Source organism: Danio aesculapii, chromosome 13, assembly GCF_903798145.1.
Source record: "Danio aesculapii chromosome 13, fDanAes4.1, whole genome shotgun sequence".
Taxonomy (NCBI): Eukaryota; Metazoa; Chordata; class Actinopteri; order Cypriniformes; family Danionidae; genus Danio; species Danio aesculapii.
This window is the reverse complement of record NC_079447.1, coordinates 22,391,776-22,412,082: the sequence shown is the minus strand read 5'-3', so window position 1 is coordinate 22,412,082 and position 20,307 is coordinate 22,391,776. Positions and strand designations below refer to the sequence as shown.

Here is a 20,307-nt window from a genome sequence, read left to right as displayed (position 1 = left end):
AATCATCTCATTTTACAGAGAGATCCTTTTGGGATATTCCGATTATTAAATAAGCCTCACTGGCTGTATCATCAAGAGCGGCCTAACAAATAGCTGGAGCTGAATGGAGCTACGGCTGAGAAAATGAGCCTGCAAAAAGTCTAGCCAGCATCTTCTGCCTTGCGGCTCCTATTGCTCCCAGTAGACGTGGCCCCATCTTGTAAAAAATAATTGAGGAATGGAATAAAATAACAAGGTGACTATGAATGATTAAATGGAGTGGGGGGTTCTATCACAGAGCTGTGAATGTTCATATTAAGAATGCAGTGTACCTTTTACTGCCTGAGCGGAGGGCTTGAGCTTGTCCAATTTAAAGAAAAATGGGGTTATCTGACTGGATACCGAAGTCTCTTTCCCAGCAGTACTCTTGTTGGACGTACGGCTTGCGTGTGGTTTTGTGAAGATCTGGAAAAATAAAACATTTTATTATAGAATTTAATATACAGTACAGAAGAAATAAATGATTGAAAAAAAAAGTATAAAATGTTGTAATTTTAGCATATATATATAGCTGATATTGGCTACTTAAAGTCCGTGTGAAATCAAAATTTACAATGTTTATTGCTATTTATGTTTACAAAGCAATGTAATACTTTAAAAAAAAAATTAAAAAAAAATCACAAATCGCAATATATATATATCCATGCCTAATATCAGGTGGCCAGAAAGTGATAAATTTTTTATAAATTGTTAAAATATTGGTGTCTGTGATGCAGCAAGTCCAGAGACTGTTAAGACGTCACGTCTTAACAAGCGGATTGCGTTTCAGTTGGAACATAAGTACATCAATATATTGTAACAAAAGTCTCAGCAACTTCTGGTTCACATTGATTTTAATGGTGCATGCTCATTTCTCGTATTTCTACATGTAGATTACCTTTGCTGTATTGTAAAACTCAATTCATTAATCTTCAAAAATAGTAACAATTTAATAATTAATTTAGTTTCCATACAACTTTGCAAATGTAACTTGAACACTGTATCTTAATTTGAGACTTAAACACAATGTCTTCTCCCTGTGTTCAGTAGAAACAAAATCATCATAAAAAAATGCCGGCAGCTACCTCTCTGCAACTCTCACATGGTCGCCCACTAAAGCTAAGCAGTACCTGGATGGGAGACCACATGGAAAAGCTAGGTTGCTGCCGAAGTGGTGTTAGTTAGGCCAGCAGGGGGTGCTCAACCTGCACTCTGTGTGGGTCCTAACACCCCAGTATATTGATGGGGAATCTATACTGCTCAGTGAGCACCATCTTTCAGACGAGACATAAAACCAAGGTTCCGCTGCAACTGGAGATGCCATAGTAACTTTATTTTTTTTAAAATAAAAAGAATTTTGCTTATCTTGCATTCAGAGGCTAGTTTTTCCATTGTTTTATTCATGTATTTAAAAACAAAATCTGCCTCAAATGAGTGCATAAGTGTAGTGTTTCTTTAAATTTTATAGTCATTTATATGTCATGTATATCTGTGTTTTTAATCCCAATGTATGCATTCAAATATTTGGATGGATGCCTAGCTAACGTAATACTTCACATATTCTTTTGTTACTTCTAAATGAATATATTCGATATCTAAAATAATTTTAAACTGATGAATTACATTGTCTTATTTTTAAATATTTAGGCTAAATATAATATAATACAAGAAAATACTAAACATAAAAATATTGACCATTTATCCATTATTAGTTATGGATCAAAAAATACTCAATGGCTTGTCAGGTAGGAGTTGTAATAGTTACACATCCTTAGTACACTGTAAAAACTGCCGGGTTAAACACAATTCATGTTGTCCCCACACACATTTATTAACTTAACAAATTTAAGTGGATTGAACATAAAACAATTAAGTTGTCCCCCAAAAAATCTCAAGAATTGTGTTTTTCAGCTCCTTTTAAACAAGTATACATTTTTTGAGTGTATATAATGTTGTCAAAAGCACTTTAAATTGCCACTTCATATGTACAACAAAATCAACAGACAACAGTGTATTCAACTACCCTACCTGTTTTGGCATTTGGCCAAAGTTGTTTATGTAGCCAAGCACAGTGCTTTTCATGACAGGATCCTTCATGCTGGCTCTATCGTGTTTGTCAGTGTAAAAGTAGGGGTGAAAGGTGTTGAGGGCCTCGACTGCAGGCATTCCCTGCTGCTTGTAGCCGAAAATCAGATCAATCCAAAGATGCAGACGTGCGCTCACATAATCACTCTCAAGAGCCTGTGGAGAGAGAGCGAACTCTGTCAGTCAGCAGATCTGGACGGAGACTAATATGCTATCAGTCACCTCGTAACTTTTATATCCAAAGAAGTGCAGGTGGAAAAGCTGTTTACACATATCAGGTCAAAGAGATTGCACAATAATGCATTTAAAAAAGATATTATTCCATCTGAGCCACTGATTATGGTTCACAATCTTATCTATGAATTATAGTCTAAAAGTTTGTATTCCCATTCCGTGTTATTATTCCAATATTTGAGTATTTTAGAATTGGCTAAAGTGTCCAAACATGAGCAAAAAATCCTTAAAATAACAAGTATAATCAAAGCAGCTCATAAGCACTAAATTGTGGGAGATCCCTATATTTCTCTTTATTTGCATACGAAGGAAGGCGAGTAGACAGAATAGCTCATTTCATGCCATTTAGAAATGATACAAATATTGCTCTGTAGATTGGGAACAGATAATGCCTGGCCTTTATATGCCTGCGGGCGTAACATGGTGAGAAAGAAAGCATTCATTCCAATAACCAGCAGGCTTCAGTAATGGAGTAAAGGAGAGTGCAGATATTGTACTTGCGCTGAATTGGGCCTGTTATCTTCTAATTACAACGGCGTTAAACAGAGTAATGGGGCTTCCTTGATCAACTCAACAAGTGCTTATTATCTCAAGAAAGGCAAAAAAAAATTATTTAACTATTGCCAAGTTTAGCTGGGTATGAATGGTGCAATGACACTGATACTGTAACTCCTATGCTTGTTTTCATGAAGCGTGGTATTGTGCTCTAATTGCACTGACTCTCATTGTCTCATGTAGAGCCTAAGTGTATGTACAGTACAGCAGGAGTTGATTTACTGATGCTGGTGGCCTATTTTGAGTGTGACGGACATCTTTGATAGAATAAACTGACCTCTCTGTGTACTCTGATGAACTCCTGGGGGTCTCCTTTGGCCCATGGTGGCAAAACCACATCATTTAATAGTGTCCCATCCTGCATGCAGCCTATAGTATCAATACACATATTTAGAGGCTTATTATTCAGGTCATTTACAGGTGCTTTGATAACTTTACAATAACTTTGACATCAAATTATGGTCAAAAATACAACCAAAACAAATTTACCAAAGTCAAACTGGTTGGAATTAACAAGAAAGTCCGGGAGGTAGAAAAATTCTGGGATGAGCTCCCTGACATCACTCATGTTGTCCTTAGATGCAGATTCCCACTCGTTCTGAATGCTGTGGAACATCCGTTCTGGAACATCAAATGTTCCACCCTACAAATAAAGACATTGACAGTTTAAAAATGTAACTTGCTGATAAATGTACTCACCCTCTTGCCATCCAAGATTTAAATGATTGATTTTTTTCTTTAGAACTACATTAAAGAATTTTTTTAGCTGAAACAGTGGCCCTTATAAAAGGCAAGTCAATAACCATTGGCATTTTGACAAATATATGCACAAATGGTACACCTGGTACACTACCTGACAAAAGTCTTGTCCAAGTTTTAGGAACACCAAATAGTAACTTGACTTCTAGTTGACCATTTGGTATCAGAAGTGGCTTATATGAAAGGCAAAAGCCTCTAGATTACACTTATTTTACCAAAATAAAATATGATCATGCCTTGATTTTTAATTATTTAATTAGGACAGTAAGGTCTGACTTTGCTTAGACAAAAGTCTTGTCACTTAACAGAAATAATGTACAGTATAGAAAATAAAGTCATGGTGCAGTGGAAAAAGAATTAATATAGAGTATGATTTCCATGACATTGGATGACTGCATCTATACATCTCTGCAATGACTCAAATAACTTATTAATAAAGTCATCTGGAATGGCAAAGAAAGCGTTTTTGCAGGACTCCCAGAGTTCATCAGGATTCTTTGGATTCATCTGCAATGCCTCATCTCCATCTTACCCTAGACATGCTCAATAATGTTCATATCTGGTGACTGGGCTGGCCAATCCAGGAGCACCTTGACCTTCTTTGCTTTCAGCAACATTGATGTGAAGCTTAAAGTATGAGAAGGAACGCTATCCAGCTAAAGATTTTGCCCTTTCCTGTGGTTTGCAATGTAATGGGCAGCACAAATGTCTTGTTACCTCAGGCTGTCGATGTTACCATCTACTCTGCAGATTTATAACATGCCATCATACTGAATGTAATCCTTAAATCATGATTTTTCTTTCACCAACTTGACTGATTTCTATGAGAATCTTGGGTCCATGGGGGTTCCAATAGGTCTTCTGCAATATTTGTGATGACTGGGATGCAGTTCCACAGATGATTCATGTGAAAAATTGGTCTTCTGACAGTTTTCCAAATGATCGACTAAAAATCAAGTTTTTTTGTTGCTATTACAACTGGGATTGATGACAAGACTTTTGTCAGGTAGTGTACATTGAGGTCTTATAAAGTGAAAAGATCAGTCTGTGGATTGTTTACTACAGGGAGGACATGTTTGTTATACTGTTGATCTAAGTGGTATAAATTTGTGCTTATTCTAGAGCTGCAATCTATTTATTTTTGGTCTAAACCTGAAAGCCTCATGGGCAGAGAGCTGACATGCATGAATATTGTGCTTCAAACAGTTCAAGTCCCGACTAACAGGCTTTTCCCAATCCTGCACTGACCCCTCTCTATCTCCATCTTCACTTCCTGTTCAGATAATGACCTATCCTAATAGGCAAAAAAAAAGAACCAGAAATAGGTCTTTAAGAAAAATATACAATTCATGTGGTTTTGTACATTGTTAAAAAAGGAGAGGATTATTACTAATAATGTTGTACATCATGTTAAGTTTCTTCCACAAACTGATTACTTCGCTTTATAAGACCTAAATGTATGGTCAAGAGATGGGGGTATTCATTTTGTATTGCCTATATATATTTTTTGATCTTAAAAAGTGCCAGTTACTGTTGACTCACTTTATCTGAACCGGTTTCAGCCAAAAATCTTGGGTAATATAATAATTAAAATTTTGGGTGAGTACAAAGCCTGCATTTTCTAATTTAATCTGGAAGTAAAGTATCTGAAGGAAAAACACCATAAAAGTGATAGAAAAAGAGCACAAAAAATAAAGAAAAATTACACAAAGGATCAAAGAAAGACTTGCCATCATATATATGTTTGTTCAATGCATATGTAAGGCCGAGGCTCTACTGGAAGCAAGACTAGAACTCCAAAATGGCCCCATGAGTGTATGAATCACAATCAAAAAAACAATTGCTTAGATCCAAGACATTTTCAAGCAATTGATTCAGGCTTTTTATTTTTCAAGGGAGTTTATCCATCCACACGAAAATCTCTGGAGAAGTTATGTAATTTGCAGTAAAAGCAAATGCCCTCATTGAATGAAAGTAATATACTGTTAGTGGCACAAATCTGATTATGAATATTACTGTACGGAGGAAAGCTGCTCAAGTGAAGCAAATATCATTGCAAAGTGTTATCCTGATGTTTGCATTACGTTACATAGGGTATCAAATATGCATGACATTTTTATTTTAATCAATTGGTTCCATGTGTACAAATGAGATATTCTTTAAAAACAAAATGTGGTTTTGCGCGCAACTGACGTAACAGAATTTATTTGCATACATATTAAAATCGTACCCTAATTCGGTTTGGGAAAGGAAAAAATAAAAAGCGTGCACAGCCCCAAATAAGGCCAAAAACAATGAAGCTCATTTCATCAAGTAAGTTCAATTTAGAAAAATCTGATTTTAGGGGAGAAGCTGACATGTTTGTGCTTGATTTGGTAAAGAACAGGCCAATGGAGATGTTATTATTTCAGTTTCTGTAATTCTGCTTCAATATAAGAAGTGCGATATAGGAGAGATTTGTGAAGTTTACCTGCAGCTGGAGGAAGGTCTGGGAAAAAGGCTCCATCCTCACCAGGTATGAGGCCACTATGATGGCTGAGGAATAGTGTGTGCAGTAATGACACTGAGCTGACAGATCACCTGCGAACATGACGTTCAATATATAAGAATATATATGAAAGTGTTATTTAATCACACAGTGCACAAAACTGTAAAATGTAAACATTTAAATGTTAATAAAATTTATTATTATTATTATTATTTCATTTTTTAAATTATTATTAATAATTTATAACTTAATGCAGTTATCAAATCAAATCCTTTTTATTGTGACATCATCAGCAGCTCATGTACTATGATGAGTGAAAAGCTTAGGTGCTGGCTCCAGACAGTGCAAAATATAGACTCCAAACACAAAAACAATATACTATTAACAACGTTGACAATAAATATGAAAAAGACAATAAATACATAAAGAAAAACACACATTACACACATGTAAACACAAAGACAAGTACACAGTCAAAAAGGTGTACATATAGTTTGACTATTGGTGGAAAATTATTGTAGACAATATTGTTTTAAGTACTGCTGCAGGTCACTGTTTAAAGTTGCTCTTGCAAGCCCTAAAAGTAATAGGTACAAGATAATGGCTGTTTATTAATCATTTCATTAATGCAATTTACTAATTGCAATTATTATTATTATTATTATTATTATTATTATTATTATTATTATTATTATTATTATTATTACAAGCAAATATAGTGGTAGCTGATATAGTAATAATCACAGGATAAAATTAAATATATCACTAAAGAAATATCCTCATAATACTTCTGAACTGCAAAGTTTTACATGATAATAATAATAATAACAATAATAATTAACCATTATTAAATAACTATTTTTTATAATATTTATAATAAATAACTATTATTACTATTACTATTATTATTTTTATTTTAAACGTATGCAATAGTAAATATATCCTTTATTATTTTTACTCTTTAACTTTTGTCTTCTATTTTTACAAAGTTTGATTTGAAATGTTAAAACAGCAAACTTGTGCTTTTGAAATGACTCAAATTAACATTTGGTTCATTTAGCACTTGGCAAGTATAAATTTCAGACTGGTATACCGAATCAGAATTGTTCTTTTAGAGTTTAGTAACAAAACACTTGTGACTTTCTAAAATAATTGCATATGAAAACAGAAAATTAGGGTAGTTCATCTTGCTGGGGCGACCCCTGATGAATCAGGGACTAAGCCTGAAAAGTGAGTGAGAACAGAAAAGTACATAAACAGTTATGGTTTACCATCATTATTTTCCACTTCAAGGTATCTCTGAATGAACTTCTCTTTTCTCTTCTCAGTTTGAGCTCCCATTGGTTTAGACAGATCTCTGAATGTAGCAGGACTGGACAGATCCAGAGTCTAACAAGTTCAACAAACAAACAAAACAATTTCCAGCATCACAAAAAAAAAATCTTTACAATTTAAGCATCTCAAGTTTTCATGCATGTTCATTTTACCTCTGATTCATAATCAGCGATGATCCATGGGAAAATAGGATACTGCATCAAGTCATTGTACGTCCGTCCAGCAAGTGTGTTTAGATGCATGAGGTATTCAAAGTTGCTGATTTCACCCCTCTATGGAAAGAAATAGAATAAACATGGTCAAAAACAGTACAGATTAAGACAAAATATGTTCAGATTAATGTAAATCAGAGAGGAAAAAATATAGGATTCATTTTTACTGTAAATGCAGTATGCATATACTGTAATAAATAACAATTAACAGGGCCGTCACGGTGGCGCAGTGGGTAGCACGATCGCCTCACAGAAAGAAGGTCGGTTCGAGCCCCGGCCGGGTCAGTTAGCGTTTCTGTGTGTAGATTGCATGTTCTCCCCATGTTCGCGTGGGTTTCCTCCGGGTGCTCCGGTTTCCGCCACAGTCCAAAGACGTTGTATAGGTGAATTGGGTAGGCTAAATTGTCAGTAGTGTATGTGTGTGAATGGGAGTGTATGAGTGTTTCCCAGTGATGGGTTGCAGCTGGAAGGGAATCTGCTGCATAGAACACATGCTGGACAAGTCGGCGGTTCATTCCGCTGTGGTGACCCCAGATCAATGAAGGAAAGAAAATTACTGAATGAATTACGGTTAACTATGGGAGATGTAACTGATGGTTCACATTACCTGCCATTTAATTAAGACAGTCTTCTCAACTGCTGATGTTTTTCTGTAAGAACAGAGCAAGACAAATTTTATTAATTTTTTTATTGTTATGCAAAGAAATGTGCTATCTAAATAAATCTGACTCAATAACAAATGTGCTGTTAGGCCCATTGCATTTGTTTACTTCTTTAAAGTTAGTGAATTTTCTAGTCATCTAACCCAAGTCTGCTATGGCTGCATAGCAACAGGTTGAGGAACAGAGAAAGCTCATGGTCTTTCAGCAGACAGAAGAGCCAAAAGAAACATACACATTCTTGTGGAAACAAGGGCAAGATTTTTCTCCGTCATCCCACTTCAGCCCTTAAAAGGAGTAAATACTGCCATCTATAGGTTTTTGAAAATAACTATAAACACAAAGTATTACCATAGAAGATTGTTTTGTCGTTCACACACATAAGCAGATGACAAAAAGAGACCCCAAACATGCAAAATCACAAGTGATTTGACATGCGTGCAAGTTGATCATGCATTTCTCACTACTCCCACATGTAAAGAATGAAAGACAGAAAAGAAAATATGAAGTTTGCTCATGGCTAATGGGTGAAACTATTAATGTCCTGGGCCTCAAATAACATTCTGGAAATGTAATCTGAGGGAGTGTGAAAACACAAACACTGCAACACTTCTTACTCCCCTTTCTTTTGTGCAGCTCTGGTCACAGGACAATAAAAACTCCTGGAGCTCTGTGCTGGCGTTGCTTGGTAACTAAAGTTAAACAGGACAAAGCTTCTTTTTGGTCTACAGTCTGAAGATCCTCCCCAGACTCTCAAGCAATTCTGTTGTGGACCTTGTATAAAAACCGTGAGTAAACGAAACTTATTTAAGTCTTCATTTACACCGGAGAGGGCATGAAATTAATCCTGAGTAACAATAGTGGGTTGGGGCAAAATTATGTTATTTTCTACACTTTTTTGTGTAATCCTATTAGCGTTAATTATTTTAACTTTTCTGAGATTGTCATAAAGTGCTAAACTACAGAAAAAATAACAAAGGTCACACAAAAGTTAAAAGATAATAAAATATGTTTCAATGCATCTATATTGAGTCAATCTAGCGTCATATATACTTGCAAATTAAATAAAAGTTTTGCAAACAAAAAATAAAGTATTGAGCAAAAATAAATAAAGAAATGCAAATCTACAAAAAAAAATCACAAAGCAAAACTATATTTTTGAGGAAAAATAAATAAATTTGATAACAAAAATAAAGAACTGCAAAGGGAAAATTAAGTTTTGAGAAATAAAATGAAGTTTTCAAACAAAAAAAAATAGCAAAGAACAAAATAAAAATAAAGCAGAGAGAAAAAAAAATTAAACATTTGCAATAAAAAACTACATATATTTGCAAAACGTTTTTTATAGCATTGCCTTTAAAAACCCATCACTGATTTGACAAGGGGGCAGAGTCAAGGGAACTTGGGCATTTACGGCAGGCCCGAACTTACTGAGCTGTAAGACCACCTCAGTGATACTGGGGCCACAAAGGGGCCACAAAGTGAAACGCGCAAAAACGTGAGGTGCAAAGTGAAAACAGCATTGTGAACTCATGGTTGAATATATTTTATTTATTTAATTTTTATTTATTTATTTATATATTTAGTTATATATGTATTTATATATTTATTTATTTATGTGTGTGTGTGTGTGTGTGTTTTGGGTTTTTTTTTTTGCTCTGCTTGATTTTGCAACTCTTCTTTTTGTTTTCAAATTAAATTTTTATTTCTCAAAACTTAATTTTCCCTTTGCAGCTCTTTATTTTCATTCATTCATTCATTTTATTTTCAGCTTAGTCCCTTTATTAATCTGGGGTCGCCACAGTGGAATGAACCGCCAACTTATACAGCATATGTTTTACGCAGCAGGTGCCCTTCCAGCTCCAACCCATCACTGGGAAACATCCACACGCACTCATTCACACACATACACTTTGGACAATTTAGCCTACCCAATTCAACTATACCACATGTTTTTGTAATTGTGAGGGAAACCGAAGCAGTTCTTTATTTTTATTAGCAAAATACATTTTTATTTCTCAAAAATACATTTTTGCTTTGTGATTTTTTTTTTTTTGAGATTTACATTTATTTATTTATTTTTTGTAAATACTAAATACTTTATTTTTTGTTAGCCAATCCTTCTTTTATTTTAAAAGTATATATGGCCCTAGATTGACTCCATACATCTACGAACTGATATAGTAAAGTGACTAGAGATACAAGTAGTGGTACAACCATCAAAGACAATAAATGTTAAACCATCATATTGTTTATATATATATATATATATATATATATATATATATATACATACATATATATATATATATATATATATATATATATATATATATATATATATATATATATATATATATATATATATACACACATACATACATACACACAAAAAAGGAAACTATTTTAAACTAGTTATTCGCATATCATTTTAAAAGCAACAAAAAAGTTGATAATATTGGACACAATCAGACTTTCTAATGTTTACGTTTCACATAACATATAACATTTTTAAAATCACTTTTACTGAATTAAATTCCGGTTTACACTAGCCTCACTAAACAATTCCTCCAAAAAAAATCCATATTCCTCAGTTAGAAAGTATATCCCATTTACAAACGATTCCTGCTTCGAAATCATGTAGTTGTGACATCTATTATATTCCATATGTCACGAAAAATAGCAAACATCGTCCAATTTTCTCTGCGTTTGGAGGGGTTCAGAATCAGCGAATCACAAACAACATGAAGATGGATCGCGCCGATGGTCAGCTCTCTGTAATTGCACCTCTCGGATGCAACGGATTCAAAAACAAAAGGTCTAATAGAAACAGTACGAACCGTATTAGCCCATCTACCAATGTGATTAATGAGTCGCCAAAGGGCTTACAATGCAGCCACTCCTCCTTTTTAATGGGAAGATATGAAGGGAGCAAGTTTAAATCTCTTTCTAGTGTCATTTATCAAAGCACTGATTTGACTCTCTCCATGCAGTCACATGGATAGCTAGAGCCGCCCCGGATCAATCAGACGGAAAACACAAACAGCTTTTCCCTAGATATGTGTTGGCCGCTGTTATCTGGTTTAGCCTTAATTAGAGAACGACATTATCCTAAAAGATACCTTTAGGGTGAGCTGGGTGAGTGAGTGAGTGAGTGAGTGAGTCGGGTGTAAATATTAATGGCCAACACCTTCGCGGCCCCCAATCTCGCCTGTGGGCATACATGATTTCCTCTTTCCCAGTGCAAACAGCTAAACTGTCCCATCATTAAGTCGTACATGTTTAAAGCTACAAGGTCCTGAGATAATAATTACATGACTCCAGTTAAGACTTAATCAAATAGATGCTTCAGAAGCGTTTAACCATTAATCTGTGTCTGTGCAGCTCCATGGCTAAAGGGAAGAGAGCGGCAGGAGCCAAAGGTACGAAGATCACATTGAAAATGGCTAAAAATGCCCTAAGAGCAACTGCAGAAGGAAAACTACGACTTGATCTGAGCAACATAGGCATTGCCACATTTCCCAAATGCCTGCTAAAGTTACGAAATGTTGAAGAACTTGACCTAAGCCGGAATAAATTGAAAACAATACCCGAATTCATTGGCCAGTTCACTGGCTTGCGTTGGTTAGACCTTCACAGTAACCAAATCGAGCGCCTTCCTGAAAACCTCGGACTTTTGAGATCATTGATTCACCTTAACCTCTGTAACAACAACCTGGATTCTGCTGGTTTATCACCTGAAATAGGAAGTTTAAAAAACCTGCAGGTTCTAAACTTGGGTATGAATCGTCTAAACACTCTTCCTCCCACTTTGGCTGGGCTGACAAACCTGACAGAACTCGGACTTTTTGATAATTTGTTCACACAGTTGCCTGAATGCACTCGCGTACTGCCTAACCTGACGAAGCTAAACACCAAACGCAACCCTGTGGTCTCCAGGCAGCGGGACGGACAAGATTCCGATTCTATGAAGACGACTGGAAGTCTGTATTTGGCAAGAGAGGGAGATTTGTGCCACCCTTGTCTAGAAAGGTGCAGAAAGAAAAAGCTAGATAGCTTGCAAAAGAAGAGTAATTTTTCAGGGCTGATCTCGCCAAACTCTGTAGCGCGAGGTAGTCAAGAAATCTGGCGGCAGTGGATTACTACCTCACCTCCTGGTTTTCACAAAGAGCAAGCCAGACCTGCCGGAGATACCAATAAAACAACCTTTACACATAATGACAACACTCTTTAAAAACGTCTCCTCCTGTAATTTTATGGAATTAACTAAAGGTTTTGCAGGGTTTCACCAGTCATTGATTGATTTCAATCTATCTTTAATGAAAGGGGAAAAAAAAAGAAATGATGTGTCAAACTAAACTTTGTTGTGCCTCTAAAGTTAGAGTGAATGGTTTAAATGGAATAAAAATGTAAAATATACAGCGGGGAAAATAAATATTGAACACGTCATTGTTTTTCTCACACAACATATTTCTAAAGATGCTGTTGACTTGAAATTTTTCCCGGATGTTGATAGCAACCAAAGATATCCATATATGCAAAGAAAGCAAATCTAATTAGTTTACAAATTATGTTATGCATAATAAAATGAAATGACACAGGGAAAAAGTTTTGAACACATGATGAAAGGGTGAAAGGGAGGTGTAGAGAGGCAGTGAAAGCCGAGACAGCAGCTGAAATCTCTCAGTAGTTATTCAGCAACCCTCTGCCCTTCATCATTGTACATTAATATTAGCTGCTTCAGTCCAACATCTACAATATCAGGATGATGAAGATGAAACCAGAGTGGACATTTCAGCAAGACAAGGATCCAAAACACAGCCAAGGAAACTGTCAACTGCTTTTAGAGAAAGAAAAATCAAGCTGTAGAATGGCCCAGCCAGTCACCTGACTTAAATCCAATAGAAAATACAAAATAAAGATCAGATTTGATAGCTGAGACCCACAGAACCATCAAAAGTTTTACACTCTGTTGAAGTCTGTGAAAAACTCACCCCTGAGCAATTAATGTGGCTTCATTCTCCATACGAAAGGGGTCTTTAAGCTGCCACCATTAAAAAAAGCCTTTTTTATAGAGTTTTAAATACATTTAGCAGTTCAGTACTTTCTCCTTGTGTCATTTCATTGTTATTACACATACAGGTAACTCATTTTTCAGATTTTTTCATTTTGTTTTATTTTTATGTTTGTATTGCTCGGGTTTTTACAAAAATCTAGTTCAATTCCATTTTTTCAGCTCCTTTAAAAACATTATTCTCAAGAAAAAAACTTGACATGTTCAATACTTATTTTCCGCACTGTATATTTTAAGATGTTAACACCAAGGATAATAACTGTAATGATAATTGTAAAATTAAAAATAAATCATGCCTGATGTCATCAGCTGACGTGGACACAATATTTCATTCTAATAGTGAACGGGACTTTAAATGACAACAATTTTTCAAAGTATGTTTCTATGCATCTTGGTCCTTGGATCTGTAACCTGTACAGCATCGTTAAAAATACATGCATTATATCACTGTACAATTCTTCAACTTTGAAGCCACTGGGAAACACTGTAAATATTAATTCCGTTTCCTCTTCATCATGTCAAAAACTGAGTGGAACTAAATATGATACATCTTACAAGAGTAGAAATTAAAACCCTGAATGAAGGAACTATAATTTGACCAAAGCAACATCTGAAATAACATATAGGTAAAAGCTTATTGCACCCTCGCAGATAATTAGCAACTATAAAATTCAGGGTTGTATCGGCTGTTTATGACTTTGAAAAGTTACTGAGGTTTTTTTAATTGGTGGGAAGTGCTGAAGATGCAGTAATTGTAGTTTCACTGTAATGCCGGGATATTGTTTAGGGGATTGAGAGTCTTACTGTCAATATTTAACCGCGCACGTACGAGAATGTGTTTTCTAGAAACTTTGAAACCACAAAACTCTGGTCTGTTTCAATTGAAAAGCATCACAGACTCTCTGACTGAAGTGGCAGCTGTCTGCGAAATGCTTTTGACACTCACCTCACATTAAGCACAGTCTCTCCCCTTCCCTTTAATGAGGAGACCACAGAGCACAACCTGGAAACAAGACAAAGAAAGAGAGAGAGAGAAAAAAAGATAAATCAATTTAGCTTGTGCTGCCTTACAAACAGTTCTTTACCTGCTTAAATCACAAGCACTCTCTTGTTTCACCTTTTATATGCATTGACGTGGTCATTGTTGAAGAAAACTAGAAACACTGAAGTTCCGTTCTTTAAAAATATTTCCAGAGCATTGTCCTGAAGATTTAAGAAATTAATTAGTTGAGCAGATATATTTACGTAGACATGCGTGTTTGTCAAACATCAAAAGGAAAATCATGATTTGCACTGTGAAATAATTATTTGAACTGATGAAATGAATCTCACCTCAAGCAGAAAGCGCATGAAATTGGCCTCTTTGATGTCATCATATGACCAGCGCTTGCAGCTCGGTGTCAGTGAGTTTTTCTCTTTATTCATCATGCTGCAGATGTATGAGTCTCTCACACTATGATAAAAATAGAACATTTAAGATGTTATCTGTTGTTGTACCTACTGTATGCACAGAAATAAATTCATCTTAATTGTTTTAACCACTATGCAGTAACAGAGTAATTAATCTTTTGGTATAAACTTATATAAATGTACTTATATATTTAGTTACACTTGTAGTTCATTTTCGCATTAGAGATATAAATACACCATATTAAGGGGCTTTTGCAATAACACATGAAAACAATAAGCACACTGTACCAAAACTGCATGTAACATTATAGTAATCAGACGCCTTATTTAAAGATCGACAAATAAAGCTCTTTGATCACAGTAAAACAGTAATGTTACCTTCTTATTTACAACGTTTTATTAAGAAAATGACCAATTAATACATAATTATATACACAAAGACCTTCTACTGTTATATATGATATACAATTTTTTTTAATTACATAATTTTATTGTCATGTATGTAAAAATTCAAATATATAATAATAAAATAAAAATAATGTCCAAAAACATTGTGTCTAAAGACTTTAAGTGTCTATATATCTCTTGGGTGCCTGTATATACGTATATGTATGTGTACATGTATATGTACATATACGTACATGTATCCTCACCTTAGAATTATGAGGTTCTATTTCACATTTTATCAAAATTGAGTTATTCACATATTCTTATTAAATGACAACTAATTTACATTATGTGATGTTTTTTTTTTTTTGTAAAATGCAAGTTGTTTACATTTTGAGACTTTTTATAAAAAAAAAAAAAAATTAGAAAGGTTTTTTCTACAACTCTAGCTTGGCTCTATAAGGTTCTTTCTGTGAGCCAATCCGCATTTTAAATGCACGCACAAGGACCAATCAGGATCAGCTTTCATTGTCATTTTTTTTTCAATTGAGATGAAATGTTGAATTTTACATTGTTAAAAAAAATGTTACATATTAAATGTGAAATATTTTTATTTGTATATATAGTTAGTGAAGTCAGTGTTATTAAACTCATTTGCTCATTGTCTGTTTTTGAGTCCATTAAGTTTGTTTCTTTAATCTTTAAACTTCATATTAATCCTTGAAGGGCAAATACGTAATTTAATTCATGGGGCATAAAATTCATTAAATATAATTCAATCATTCATTTAAAGCAGATAATTCAATAAATCTTACCATAATAATTACATAAAATTAACATCTGCACTGGACAAAATATTTAGTACAGCCTTGTACTGTATGCTTAATTTGAACAAGAAAAAATATTAATCCTAAAACAATAACTTTTTCAAACATCAACATATTGTTAAAACACCCATTAATAAGCAGACTGATTGTATTTCTTAAAAAGTAATGCTTCAATGTATGACCTGCCAGACAGAACCTTATAATTCCAAGTGTAAATTGCTTTTTTTTTTTTCCCCAATTAGCAAATTTAAGAGAGTTTTGATAATTTGCACTTAGAGTACATTTAGGGTCTCTGTCATGTTAATGTATGAAAGAGAACTGCTACACATACTGTTTGTTATATGGAATGCAAAAATTATGAAGCTCAATATCTCAAAATCATTTAGAACCTATAGCCTATAACCTATAACCTCATAATTCCAAGGCGATGGAATATGTATATGAATATGTACATGTACATGTATATGTATATGTATATGTATATGTATATGAATATGAACATATGCAGCACTAAAAATTTTGTAAGGTTTTGGTAAGTAAAAAAGTTTTAGTTTTATTTAGCAATGATGCAATAAATAAAATACCAAAACATTAATAACGTAGCAAAATTATTCTATTCCAAATGTAACTGTACTTTTAAACACCAAATACTGAAAATATTAATAAAAAATAATAAACAATTAGTATGATGTAACTAAGCAAACATTAAATTACAATAATATCTCATCATTACTAATTCACTGCATTAGATATCAAGAAAATGCAGCCTTGTTGAGCATATGAAAATTGATTTGGTTTTTACTTGGTCTGATGATGGTTTCTGCAGCACACATCTCCTGTAGAGGTCAGCGTGAAGCCTTCACATATGTAGAGGTCAGCTTTACCGAACAGCAGCGCTCCTTCAGTCACCACGTGCCCACTGACCACCACCACGCAGTGTTTGGCTTTGACCTGAATTACAGACAAAGTACAGCAAACAGTGTTGAATATCAATCAAGCAGCGTACAATATACAGGAATTCCCATTGCGCATTCAACTGTTCAAACTAAAGCTGTAACGTGTTTTACAATCTGCCGAATTCAATGAATGAGTAAACACCACGTCAAGCCAAGTTTTCAACAGTCGCACAAAGTGTCACCACCAAATTGAGCCCTTGGGCAAAGGTGTCAAAGAAGCAGCACCCACTTCGTGATTGATCACTGTTACCACTTCATTATCCAAACAACACGGCGGAGAGACAAAAACGAAGGGGAGAAAAAAGGCAAGACGCTGAATGGATGGGGTGTTTGTGAAACAGGGCCAATCGTCCGCAGGCGGAGTTCGCACGAAACCTCTCGATTATGTGCGGCTAATTGTATTGTCTCCCTTCATTTCACACCAAGCAGCTGCACCTGGACTCGGCCCTGAGTCACCGTGACTCTGGGCTCCGGGGATCTGCGTCCCCGAAACATATGGGGTCCAGCCGTACCGCCAGCCGCTCCACAATTAATACAAATCAAATCAGAGAGAGAGAGAGGGGGAGAGAGAGAGAGAGAGAGAGAGAGAGAGAGAGAGAGAGGGCCCCACTGTTTATTACCAGAATTAATCAATGACACAGCAACAATAGCAACATGCTAATTGATTAAGGCCCTGTTTAAATATATGGTCCACCTGGTAGGGTTTTGGTTTCAAACAGGGCTTTAAAACAGAATCAAGCCTGACCCTGAGTCGGTCCTAATTCTGTCTGGTCTTGGGGATTTACAGCGGTGACATATTACACCCTGCTGGAGGATGTGTTTATGAGTGCACTGCGAGAGATGAGGTCAGAATCCCTCCCACACACAGCCTCAGAAAAAAAAAGTAGTGAACTAGAGTATATAATCTGGATTATCTACATTTAGTACTTGCAATTAAATTAATATTTCTAATTACTTTTTTGTTGATAACGTGATTATCTATTATTGACAAAATTGGCAGTACATTATTTATAATTAATTGATTCTGCCTGCTTCAATGGCTGTGTATTTGTCTAATGTCTCATTTTGTCTTTCAAACGAATAAAACTGCATTTATTAAATGCTATTTTGTGTTTGTTTATTTCTGGTCATTCAAACTTTTCTGCAGCTCAACTCAATTTCTTTGGCAGGATTAAATATTTTATAAGATTTGTCTTTATTCATTCTTCTGTATTTTCAATATGGTACAAGACTATCCAATATTACATTTGCTTAAGTTAAGTAAAATATAATCAGAATACAGTTGCAATCAGAAATATTAAACTCCCTGAATTATTAGCCCCCGTTTTTTTTTCCCAGTTTCTGTTTAATGGAGAGAAGAATTTTTCAACACATTTCTAAACAATAGTTTTAATAACTCATTTCTAAAAACTGATTTATTTTATCTTTACCACGATGACAGTAAATAATATTTTACTTAATATTTTTCAAGACGCTTCTATACAGCTTAAAGTGACATTAAGGTTAGGGTAGGGTAATTAGGCAAGTTATTGTATAATGATGGTTTGTTCTGTAGACTATCGAAAAAATATATAGCTTAAAGGTGCTAACAATATTGACCTTAAAATGCTTTTTAAAAAAATCAAAAACTGCTTTTATTCTAGCCGAAATAAAAAAATTAAGACTCTCCAGAAGGAAAAATATTATCAGACATACTGTGATAATTTCCTGTGATAATTTACTTACTGTAATAATTGACTGATTTATTAAACATTACTATTTTACACCCCTTATTTCAAGCAGCTATATAATTTATTTCTATAATGTTATTATCATTATGGCCGCCATTATCCATTTGGAAAATTCTTTGCTCAGGAACTCAGACCTGAAACGTGCTCAATCTAAATCCAGCATCCATCATGAAAACTATTATTATTATTATTATTATTATTATTATTATTATTATTATTATTATTATTATTATTATTATTTCTTTTCGGCTTAGTTCCTTTATTAATCCGGGGTTGCCACAGCGGAATGAACCACCAACTTATCCAGCACATGTTTTACGCAGCGGATGTCCTTCCAGCTGCAACCCATCATTGGGAAACATCCATACACTCCCATTGACACACAACCGGAGCACCCGGAGGAAACCCACACCAACAAAGGGGAGAACATGCAAACCCAGCTGAGGTTCGAACCAGCAACCCTCTTGCTGTGAGGCGATCATGCTACCCACTGCGCCACCGGGAAGCCCATTTTTATTATTACATATTTGTTAATCATTATAATTATTATTGATTATTACTGGAAATAGAAAAATTATGGGCAGGTGAAGGATTGATGAATAATATGCGATGAATTAAAACACACATTGCCCACACAAGCACCACGGCTCACAATACAAATATGCACTAAATGTCACACCTCGCCTCTGCATAAAAACAACAAGTAATTTTAACAAGTAATTCTGCATCAGTGAAGTTATTTCCTGTCTGAGCAATAATGAAAAGCTAAGCCTCTGAAGGCCTGATGTCTGTAAATTACAGTCATCACATTGCCTTTGGAACTAAGGCGTAGGCCGCATGAAGCGTGCGCATTTCTGTATTAATAAGCATGGAGAGGGCCATTGGGGTGACACGCAGCACAGCAGGACACACCACCTACTGAATGAATACAAGACAGCAGACATCAACCCCTACTGTTCCTTATTAATACTTCTGACAGACGCTCTCTGCCCTGTTAATGCTGAAGTGAGCTGTCAGACTCCACACACACACATATAGGCACACACACACGCATGCACTCACAGAGACAGAGAGAGAGAGAGAGACAGAGAGAGAGACAGAGAGAGAGAGACAGAGAGAGAGAGAGAAACACCCCCCCCACACACACACACACAGAGAGAGACACATATACACTGAAAAACACATACAGATATACACACAGAGAAACACAGACAGACACACCAATAGACATACACACACAGAAGCACAAACACAAACATACAGACAAAAACACAGACACACAACCAGATAGACAGACAGAAACACACAAAGAGACACACACACACACACACACACACACACACACACACACACACACACAGAAACACAAACACACAGACACATAGACAGACACAGACAGAAACACACTCACAACCAGACAGACACAGACAGACAGACAGACACACAAACACACAAACAGATAGACACACACATACAGAGACACACAGACAGCCACACACACCAACACATGCAACACACAGACACAAACACAAACACACACACACATAGAAATACAGACATACATACATACATACAGAC

At 35.1% G+C, this 20,307-nt stretch overlaps 1 protein-coding gene across 2 annotated transcripts in view; it reads right to left on the bottom strand.

Moving 5' to 3' along the window:
* Window positions 1–20,307, bottom strand: part of wdfy4 (WDFY family member 4) — a 95,556-nt gene that overhangs the window by 17,161 nt on the left and 58,088 nt on the right. The window contains exons 44-56 of one of the 2 annotated variants that reach the window (XM_056470325.1): window positions 16,846–16,994; window positions 14,752–14,872; window positions 14,537–14,622; window positions 14,366–14,422; window positions 12,497–12,526; window positions 8,294–8,336; window positions 7,627–7,746; window positions 7,411–7,528; window positions 6,122–6,231; window positions 3,382–3,535; window positions 3,170–3,261; window positions 2,047–2,259; window positions 312–444 (exon numbers count right to left, since the gene is read on the bottom strand). In XM_056470325.1, coding sequence (XP_056326300.1) covers window positions 312–444; window positions 2,047–2,259; window positions 3,170–3,261; window positions 3,382–3,535; window positions 6,122–6,231; window positions 7,411–7,528; window positions 7,627–7,746; window positions 8,294–8,336; window positions 12,497–12,526; window positions 14,366–14,422; window positions 14,537–14,622; window positions 14,752–14,872; window positions 16,846–16,994 — 1,426 coding nt within the window. The remainder of the gene's footprint in view (window positions 1–311; window positions 445–2,046; window positions 2,260–3,169; window positions 3,262–3,381; window positions 3,536–6,121; window positions 6,232–7,410; window positions 7,529–7,626; window positions 7,747–8,293; window positions 8,337–12,496; window positions 12,527–14,365; window positions 14,423–14,536; window positions 14,623–14,751; window positions 14,873–16,845; window positions 16,995–20,307) is intronic. The other variant, XM_056470326.1, reaches the window with a different exon arrangement.